Genomic DNA, 10,362 nt, shown 5'->3' with positions numbered 1-10,362 from the left:
AATCTGAAGGCTCCAGGAGGACAACATTTATAGTCGCTTGGGGCACCTCTTCTTTAAATACTCTCAAAGGACAGGAGGCAAGGAGGCATCGTACGGCAAGGAGCTGTTGCAGCTTGGCTGCTCTGTTTCACGGGATTATCACTCCTCTCCTACTGTAGGGGGGTCAGAGGGGGCCAAACTCCGGAGGTCACGATGCCCGATTCCGCTGCATCCAGGCACCAGCGCATGTGGCAGAGGACGCCCGAGAAGGAAGTGAGAGTATCAGATGAGAACTTGGGTGAGTTTCCTGGTCATTGCTGGACAGGAATTAGCATCTGTAGTCCAAAGCCTCTCTACTCTTCCTTCGTGGCCTATTTTGTACCCTCTGCCCCCTCGCCAAAGAGGTTGCCATTATTAGGATCCCTGTCATCTGAGGTTAAAATAAGACCCGGTTCAAGGTGAGGAAAAATTATGGGCAGGCAGCCTGGCCCCAGCTTGTTCTCGAGCTACGCGCAGCACTGACTTCCAGGCAGAAAGGCTCTCCCTAGAACACTCAGTCTCTCCCACTGCTTCGAGCAGGTTTCCCCCCAGCTGCCAGAGACGCTGCTCTACCCTTTCCTCCAAGAGGGGGATCCCTTCTCCCCCAGCCTCCCTGACAATGTGTCCCAGTGTCCCCAGAGTCCTCACACGCAGGATGCCCGGAGTACCTGCCCACTCTTTCTGGTCAGCAGCTAAATCTTACTGCCTGTCACCCTGCCCTCCCTGCACTTAGAGGACAGCTGCTGCCCCCACCTCCATGCAACTCGTGCAGTCAGTGGCCTCCGAATGGAAAGGTGATTGGAAAGAGGCAGAATGGGAGCACGTGTCAATCCTGCTGGGTTGACAGGTGACATTCCTGCAGGCAGATTCCTGAAGCGATGACCCCGGGAGGAAGAAGCCTGCTGTTCCGAGATGCCTTGGTTCTGACGATATATACCAAGATGTATAGATATACATCAGCACACACACATGCTTCCTCCCTGCCTTTTCCTGTGTCCAAGGTCCCACCCCCCAAGTGTCTCTGGACCGTCTTTCCTCAGATGAGGTCAGAGCATGGGATCCATTGCCGTTCTAGGATGCCGGCTGCAACCCCTCACTTGGGTGGGTTCACATGTCATGGGGTCTGGTGGCCAAGGGAACCGACTCAGGTCCCCCCAAGCACAAAAGGAGCCCGAATAGGGGGGCATGGGGGAATTGTTCACTTGTGCAAAATTCCAACAGAAAAGACATTGCTTTCCACCTGTGAACCTTCCTTCAGGGTCCTTATATCCTGGGGAGGAAGTGAGTGACGGTCATGATTGGGGACACCTTGCTGCCCCGCTTCACCCGTCCGTATTTGCTCAGCGCGATGTAGGTGCCTCGGTACAGGTCTGACTCATAGGCGTTGTAATTGTTGGGCAGGAGGGTCTCTCTGAATTTGCACTCCTCTTGGAAGCTGGGCTGTGAAAGAAATGGACAAACGGCAGAGCATCAGTGATAAATGAGGCCCAGCAGGCACGTCTGCGGTGGGTCCCTCGCTTTCCCATGTCAGACAGCCTCCAGGAGCTCTGGGCCATCCTGGGTGAGCAGAAACATGAAAGCTGAGAACAGGGGAGCCTTAGCTCTCATGGTCCCCCCTCACCTTCCCTCCTTCATGATGAGGAAGCCCAGGCCCGAGGATGTGGGTGGACAGCCTGTGTCACATGGGGGCTGAGGGTCCTCCTGACTGCCAGTCCCGGACACTTTCTACCAAGAACAGGGATGATGGTTTATTCAGAGAAAGGACCGGGGAAGGATAAAAGAAGCTGTTTTCTCAAGTCCACTGTGAGAAGACCTAGTGCAGCAGGATAGAGAGCTGGGGTTTGCTTGGTGGCTCTAGTTGTGTGACCTTGGGGCAGGCGCCTCCCCTCCCAGCCTGATTCCCTTTTCTGAAAACCATATCGTTGCGGAGCATTTGGTGGGGGGCGGTGAGTGGAGGACGAGATGGATGGCTTCCTAAGTCCTTCCCAGCACAACTGTTTAATATGGTAACTGTCTCTCCGCTTGTGTTCCCTCACTCTGTCTTTCCCAGTTTAAGGTCCAAGTTTGCTGCCCCTTAAAGGGGCCCATTCTCGGTTTTGACTTTGAGCCCAGAATAGGGGGGCACTGGCATCAGTTTTTAAAAGCACACAAACTGGAGCAAACTATCCACACGATTTGAATCTTGCTTCTTTACTGAACAATATGCCCAGTGCCTCCTAGGCATCAACAGGTCGCCAGAGATGGCGAGAAGCAGCGACTTTTATGGGGAAAAGAAGCTGGTTCCCTCTGTGACCAGCAGGGCCAAGGAGTCGGGGACCGGTGGTGAATCACCCCCTCTGGAGCGTGTCGCGTGAGGACCACCTGTTCAGAAAATGAGGGCCAGGCCTCCTGTCACACATCAACAAGATCATCCCCAATAAATCACCCAAGTCTTCCTTTATTCCTAGAAAAGAGAGCCAATTCCTCCCAAGCCCACCCGGGTCACTGGCCCTGACTGGAGGGGTTTCTGGGCTTCTGACGGGGGTCGCTCCCTGGGAGCCAGGAGGCCTGGGATCTAGTCATTAAAGAAATGTAGAATGAAACAGAAACAGAGCTGAGCATAACACCCGACTCCTTCCTGCCGACTGAGGCCATCGGCTATAAAAAACCCACTCAGTGGCTAAGCGGCTGTGCTAGGGGTATCGCCTGACCTTCTTAAAAGGAATCATACTATGAGCACCTGGCCTTGTCAGCCGTAGGGTGGACGAGAGCCTCTTCCTGTTATGAACGGAGGATGATGAGCCAGCTCCTCAGGGCTCCGAGTAGACCAGTCCGGCAGCACGGACTGAGACAAGGACTGTGTTCTGTTGAGCATACGTGATGCTGAATGAATGATGGTCTAATTGGAACGGCACAGCCACCCATGGATGCCCCTGCAGGGGTGGCTTCTCTTTGATGCAGCGAGAGCTGGCAAGGGACAGGCGGCGTTGTTTAGGAAACACGTCGGGTACCAGTCGCTGGTCCCTTCTGCCCCAGCTGAATGAACGCATCCCCCCCTTTCCCTCTCATGCCCCTGGGTTACTGTGTACAGAGCACCTTCCTGTGATGTTAATTTGCTTGAGATGACCCTGCGAGCTTCCACCAGCCACATCAACTGGCTTCTGAAGACCATGCCAGGAAGTTCTGTTTTCACAAGTTTTCATCTCCCTTGTTATGGGTGCTCAAAAACACTTGTAGAATGAAGAAAGGAATGTCCCAAAGTAGGAAGAAAAAACTCATCAAAATAGGCAAAGAGCATGTGACGATTCACCTCTTACATAGCTGTGTGAACTTGGCAAATGATTTTACCTCCTAAGCCTCAGCTTCCTCATCTGTAAAATGGGAACAGTGAGAATAATTCCGTCCTAGCACTGGAGGGAGCATTTATTGAAATAATGCATGGAGAGTCCTTGGTATAATGCCTGGCACACAGTAAAATAAAAAATAATTTGTATTGCCATAATGATGCTTCTCCAATTGATTCATGAATTAGTTTAAATTAAAAGCACTAAAAGACTTTGTCTTACCCGGGATCATCATTCCTGTAAAACTTGCTGTGGGTTGCAGGACAATTTAGCTTCTAAGTCCTGCATTTATTGCCTGAGTGGCAGTAGGAGGTGAGCCTGGGGGAGGAGGGCACAGAGCTGACTGGGCTCCAGCCCCGCACCTCTGAGGCCTCTCTGGACATGGGGGATCGGGGCAGCCACAGGACCTAAGGCTGTCGATGGGCAAAACTCTGGAGCAACAGCACAAGGGAAAAATAAAGTTGGGATCAATGGTAAAAGTTGAGTAGAAGTAATGCTACATGGATTAATAGTCTGGTGTGGATCAACTAACAAAATACAGTCCAGAAGTAAATCCGAACACGAACATAAAATAAAGGTGGATCTGAAATGAACATAAAATACAAGTGGTATTTCCAATCACTGGCGAAAACGTGGTGTTGGAAGAACTGGATGCTATCTTTAATAATCATCATCATAATAGTAATAATAATAAGTTTGATGTATGATTTTATTCCTAACACTAAAATAAATTCCAAAAGGAACAAAGATTTAAATGTTAAAAAGAGAACCTTAAGGGGAGTTCCCTGGTGGCCTAGTGGTTAGGATTCCAGGCTTTCATTGCCGAGGCCCGGGTTCAATCTCTGGTGGGGAAACTGAGACACCACAAGACGCGTGGGCACAGCAATAAGTAAGTAAGTAAATAAATAAATAAATAAGAGAGAGAAAGAGAGGAGAACCTTAAAATAAGTCAGAAAGATCTTTCTAAGTAGGACACAAAAAACTAGAAGGCGTTTTAAAAACCAAGATGAATAAATTAGACTCTTCTGCTTGGGAAAAAATAATCACCTTAAACAAAATAAAAATATAAATAGCAAACCGGATAAAAAAATGTTTACAATGCATTATATTTTGTAATATATTTTGCAGTAGATTGAATTTTGCTACTATATCCAGAACCCTGAACTCACTGAAAAATGGACGTTTATGAACAGACAGTTCACAGAAAAGGAAATACAAATAGCATTTAAACATAAGAACATGGGCCTAAGAGAGAAACATAAACCATAACTGTGTGATCACATTTTTAATTGTCAGGTTGCAAAAAGAACACTGCTTGACAATAGGCTTTCACTGATGAGGGCAAGGGGACTAGGAATTCTCATTTGTTGTCTGTTGGTGTGTATATTGTTATCACCTCTATAGAGAGAAATTTTACAATATTTATTAGAATAAAATAATAACTACAGCTTTGGATAGTAATTCCACTTCTAGGAATTTATCTTACTGGTTCACTCCCACTCATGTACAAAAGTCACGTACCGCGGCATCATTTGTAATAGTGAGAGATCAAAAACAACCTAAGTGTCTATCAGGAAGGCAGTGGTTAGCTCAGTGATGGGAGAGCCACCCAATAGAATACTCTCAGCCATAAACAATAGAATCTCCTTGTGCACTGATTTGAAATGGTCTCCAAGGCATATTGTTCAGTGAAGAAGCAAGATTCAAATTGTGTGGATAGTTTTTGCTCCAGTTTGTGTGCTTTTAAAAACTGATGCCAGGGGCTTCCCTGGTGGCGCAGTGCTTGAGAGTCCGCCTGCCGATGCAGGAGACGCGGGTTCGTGCCCCGTTTCGGGAAGATCCCACATGCCGCGGAGCGGCTGGGCCCGTGAGCCATGGCCACTGAGCCTGCGCGTCCGGAGCCTGTGCTCCGCAAATGGGAGAGGCCACGACAGTGAGAGGCCCGCATAACGCAAGAAAAAAAAAAAAAAAAAAGAAAAAGAAAAACTGATGCCACTGTGAGAACATGCACAGGGACATTGGGACTTCCTGGGATGGTAGGTACACAGGGCCTAGCAACAGTGGCTGCTCTGGGGAGGGTCTGGGTGGCTTCAAGGCAACAGTGAAAGTGAGACTTCATTTCCGTGGTATATTCTCCTGCACACTTTCCCCCTTAAACCATGTCCATGTATTACCTCGTCATGTTAGTAGATTATTGAAAATGGGAAGGGAATTCAGGATAGAAGATGGGCCAGAAAATGGAGTGAGAGAATCTTTGCATCAGAGACTGGTCGGTTCTCTCCCCCGGGTCCTGTCCCTCCCCCTGTCCATCCCCTGCTCTCCCCTCTGTTCTAACTGTTTATGACCCTGGAGAGCACCCTGCCCACCAGTTTCCGGCAGACTTCATTTCTGATCTGGATGGTGGTCAAGGGAGAGGTTTCGCATGTGGTTTGCAAACTCTAGATAGGAATGCAGATTTTGGGGCAGAGGACCTGGGGGGAGTGGGGGCGGGGGAGGGGGAGGGGGAGGAATTGAGCGATTGGGGCCAGAAACTCGGGGCATTTGCCCCAATCCTCTGATCTAGAATGTGGCCAGTTGAAGAATCCAGCCTTTGCTAAGGTCTGAGTCTCCTAAAACACATTTGTTTAAATGTGCAAGACAGTGGTTGCATATGCACTGTGCTTTGTTCTCTGATCACCAGATTTTGATTATTCAACCCCCAACCCCAAATTTTCAAAAAGTTTCTGACCTCTGTTTCTTTCGCCTAGCCTACCTCACGTCCCTAGCCTTCCCCCGAATTCTGTGTCGATCTAAAGTGAGAAAGGAGAAATGGGTGAAGTTTGCTTTGGAAGCCTCTCTACCTCTCCCTTGCCGGTTCCTCCCCGCACCCCTCTCCACCCCATCCTTGGTGTTCAGGTGGCCACGCGGCTGGGGGTGAGGCCAAGACCATGGCCCTGAACTGCTCCCTGCAGCCCGATGCTCCACTGCCCACACGGATGCTCGAGCTGGCATCAGGACCAGCCCCTCGATTCATCTCTCCATTCGTGCCCCTGCGCTGAGTCTCATGACTCAGGAATGTTGGCTCCTGAGCTCTGCTGAGAAAAGCCAAGCGAACGACATGTTAATAAAAGCAGCTACCGTATATTATTACTTGAACAAATGAAAATAATTCCCCCAGATCACATTGCCTGGGCCTGCCGGGTCCCAAGCCCCAGCATGACAATGTCTTAAATTCCACATAGGTCTAATCAGACTTATGAGGACCCAAACTCTCAAGCATTTAGCTCTCGCAGTGGAGAAGGGCGTTTTGCAGGGGGCTACACACAGGGGTGTCTCTCGGCGTGAGTTACCTCTGGCGGAAATGCCCCTTAGAGTCTGCGGTGGACCAGACATCCATCCCATCTTGCCTTTGGTCAGTAGGTCACCCGGACTGATGAAAGTGTCTTTTTATCTTTAAAGTTCTTCCTTCTAGGCCTGCCCTGGGCCACTTGCCCCCGTTACTCCTGGTTGTGTGTGCGCATGGGAGCTGGGGAGGGGTGTGGATGGATAAGGAGGCGGGTGGTGAGAAAAAACCAGAAAACTCCTTGTCCTGAGACCCTTTCCTCCTGCGGTCCCTGACTGCTACTTTTTTGGTCCTTAGCTGAAATGGAGAAATAACATCTCCCGGCTCTGAAGACATCTGTCTGTTCTAATCCCCGTTCCTAACACACAATTGCACCGGCAATTTAGAAGTGTTTGAAGACGTCTCCACCAGGCCTATCATGCTTCTCATTCCTGTATCGCTCTGGGTAGCAGGCAGGCTGCAGACAAAGCTGTTTGTGAGACCGTCTGCAGGGTCCCCCGGGGCCCTCACTGTAGCACCAGCCCCTCCCTGCTCAGGGGTCCCATCTCCCGGCCCTTCCACATAGTCTAACACCAGGGACGCTTTGCCTCATCCCCTCAGGAATGCGTTCTCCTCTAGGGGAGGGGTGCAGCTAACTGAGCGAGGGAAAGACTTGGTCCTCCCCTCCCCAACTGTAACGTCCTAGGTAACCGTCAACGGCCTCTGCGGATGAAACAAATGCCGTGCTTTGCAAGTTGTCATAGCACTATTGATGAAAAGGATGGAGACACAGTTAGAGTTAGTAAAAACAAATTCACTCAGAAGCATAACTGATTCTAAAGCACAGGGATTCTCATAGAACCACTGTCAGGTGGAGATCTTTGATTTTTTTTCTTTTAAATTTTAAAAAGATCGAGGAGACTGGAACTCACTGATTCCTGCCTCGGTCCACATCAGAGAGAGCAGAGAGAGGTCTGGTCTCAGAGAGGGTCAGAGACTTTGCCCGAAGTAAGACAGTAGCTGGAGGGTGGGCGGGCAGGAGCTGGAACCCGGGTCCTAGTCTGCACACCAGGTGCACTTCTGCTGCCGGCCTACGGGCATCACCTGCTAAATCTGGAAGCAGGTTTGCGCACAGCCCTGATTCACCTGAGACCCCGGAGACCCACGGTCACATCTGCAAAGTGAGGATAAAGGACAGATGCACCTCCCAGGGGTGCTGGGGGATAGTGTGCTCAGAAAGCATCCGCAGGGCGTCTGACAAACAGGAAGTACTCAATACAGTGGAGCTACTTACACTGTCGAAACACTGCCACAGGCTCTGCACCCCTGTTTCCAAGGGATGAGACCTGCGGGAGGCCACCTAGGTGGGTTTTCCTGGCTCTTATTTTCCTATCTTGCCCCTGCTCCCCCCGCTCCTTCCCCCCCAGCATGGTTCCCCTCCCCCCAGGAGAAACCCCACTGAGGGGCCATAGCAGCTGAGCCACAGGGAGGGGAGGCAGCTCTTGGGGCTTAAAGGGAAATAGTGTGAATGAAATCATCACCCAGTGGGAGTTTTCCCAGCTCTTTGGATCAGCTGGCATTGGATTTTAGACTGTGATAATGGTCCCTGGGGGGCGTAGCAGGGAGTGGATAGGTGGTTCAGAAGCACCTGGTGCCCAGGCTCGGGGCGCCAGGGAGGGCAATCTCCCCCTCCAAGAAGGTGCCTTTGGGCCAGATGCTCCTGGGTATGTGTGGGGCGGGGGGGGGGGGAGATTGGGGTGTAGACCGTGGGCGGGGCTTCTCCTACGGAAGCCCCCGTTTTCCGGGACTCCTCTCCTTTAGTGAGCCCTGCGGACCCCCTTTGAAGTCATCTGCCCAGGAGTCAGGGGTCAGGGGCGTCACCGACATCAGGGGTCAGCCCACACTTCAGAGTTGCCCCCTTCCTCGTGCTCCTTGAACGTTCTATCCACCTGCAGCACTCTCGCTGTGAGATCCCCTGTTCCCAGCCTCCCCGGCTTCTCCTACGGGGACCCCAGGTTTCAAGTGGGAAGTGGATGCATTGACCTTCTCTTTGCACCCTTTCCCCAGCTCACAGTTCAATTTCTTTCGGGATAAGGAGAAAAAAATACTAAATAGCTTGTTAATGAAGGTGGCAGAGATAAGGGTTGATGTAATTTGTGCTTCCTTCCAAAAGATTCACCTTGCGTAGAACCCCAGAGCTAATAGCCTCCGTTCCTGGCTCTGCAACGAGTGGGATTCCAGGCACTACGCCGGCTGCAGGGAAGGGGCTCTTTGGGGCGACCCACCGCACAGAGCAGGCACTTACTCCACCAGGGCCTCCTTGGTTCCAGCTGCTTCGTCCTCTCCATCTCATACGTAGAGAGCGGTGAAAGGGGCGTCTGAGAATCCCAATCTCATGGCTGTTTCATCTCCCAGCAGCCCTCAGCGCTAGTGTAACCCTGGGGCAGGGAGGATTCCTTGCCCTCGGAAGGCCAGGTAGCCTGGTGGTCCCTAGCCTGCCTGCACCTCAGAAATATCTGGGAAACTTAAAAAATAAAAACAAACCGATTTGCAGGCCCCCATTCCAGCCCTACTGACTGAGCATCTCTGAGGAAGGCCCCCAGAAATCTGGACATTTAACAAGTTACCAAGGTGATGTGTATGCAAATGGTCCTCCCACAAGACCCACCTCTCGGAAAGAGGGGTGCAGAGCCTATGGCAGTGTTTACACAATATAGATGACTCCCCTGTATTGAGCACCTACTGTTTGTCAGGCGCCCTGGGGATGTTTTCTGAGCACACTATCGCCCAGCACCCCCAGAGGTGCATCTGACCTTTATCCTCACTTTGCAGATGGGACCCTGGCTCTCCCAGGTCTCAGGTGAATCGGGCCTGTGTGCAAACCTGCCTCCGGGCTCGGCAGGTGATGCCTGTAGGCCGGCAGGGGGAGAGCATTTGGCGGTACAGACCAGGACCCTAGCTCCAGCTCCAGCCCGCCAACCCTCCAGCGCTTGCCTTCAGGGGCCCACTGATTCTGATGCACGTCTTGTCTCCATGTAAACGAGCCCAAATGGAGAGGTGTTAGCACTGCAGATCACAGGCCGAGGCCACCTGAGCACCCCGTTTGGGTATTTCACAGCCCTGGTCTGTTGGGACAGCCTCCCCGGACCCCAGCACTGATCCCAGACGCCCCTGTTCACATTCGGATCCTGTCTGTCCCCACGCAAAGGTAGAACAGCCCTCCAAACCCTCCCCATAAATAGCCACTCTGCTATTCCTTGACCACGGCTCAGAGGTCTTCCTTTCTAACCTGCTTATTTCTGCAGAAAGAACACCCAGTTTCTTTGCCTTCATAGGGGTGCGTTCCCAGCCCATATTTTGCAATATGCCACATTATGGGCTGAGAGACCCAGGAATGAGGGGGTCAGAGAGATCAGAGATTTTGGTAAATATGGAAGTTGGTGAGGTTAACCAAAGTGCTAGCATTGACACTCCCCCCCCAGCCCCGCCAGGGATGACCTGTGATGGGAGAAGGCAGCGGGTGGGATCTGGGGCCAGCCAAGAGAGTCTTATATCCCCTAGCGGAGGATGCTTCTCTAGCTCTTGGGATCAGAGACCAGAGGACTTAAAGCTTAAAGTAAAATGTCCACGCACTGATGAAGGCGAGGAAAAGAGCTTCGTTTCTCCTCCTCCTGCTGTGCCCTAGGCTGGGGGTGTCGGAGGGTGAGCCTTGGGAAGAGC

The 10,362-nt window shown here is 51.4% G+C and overlaps 1 protein-coding gene across 1 annotated transcript in view; it reads right to left on the bottom strand.

Annotated features, from left to right (window-relative positions):
- Positions 1-1,209: 1,209 nt before the first annotated feature.
- Positions 1,210-10,362, bottom strand: part of FGF6 (fibroblast growth factor 6) — an 11,135-nt gene continuing 1,982 nt past the window's right edge. Inside the window, exon 3 of the mRNA XM_007469444.1 lies at positions 1,210-1,458. Within this exon, the coding sequence (XP_007469506.1) occupies positions 1,282-1,458 (177 nt within the window). The 3' untranslated portion in view covers positions 1,210-1,281. The remainder of the gene's footprint in view (positions 1,459-10,362) is intronic.

This window comes from Lipotes vexillifer, unplaced genomic scaffold (assembly GCF_000442215.2).
Source record: "Lipotes vexillifer unplaced genomic scaffold, Lipotes_vexillifer_v1.1 scaffold395, whole genome shotgun sequence".
NCBI lineage: Eukaryota > Metazoa > Chordata > Mammalia > Artiodactyla > Lipotidae > Lipotes > Lipotes vexillifer.
The sequence above is the reverse complement of the archived record's forward strand: the minus strand, read 5'-3'. Positions and strand labels throughout refer to the sequence as shown.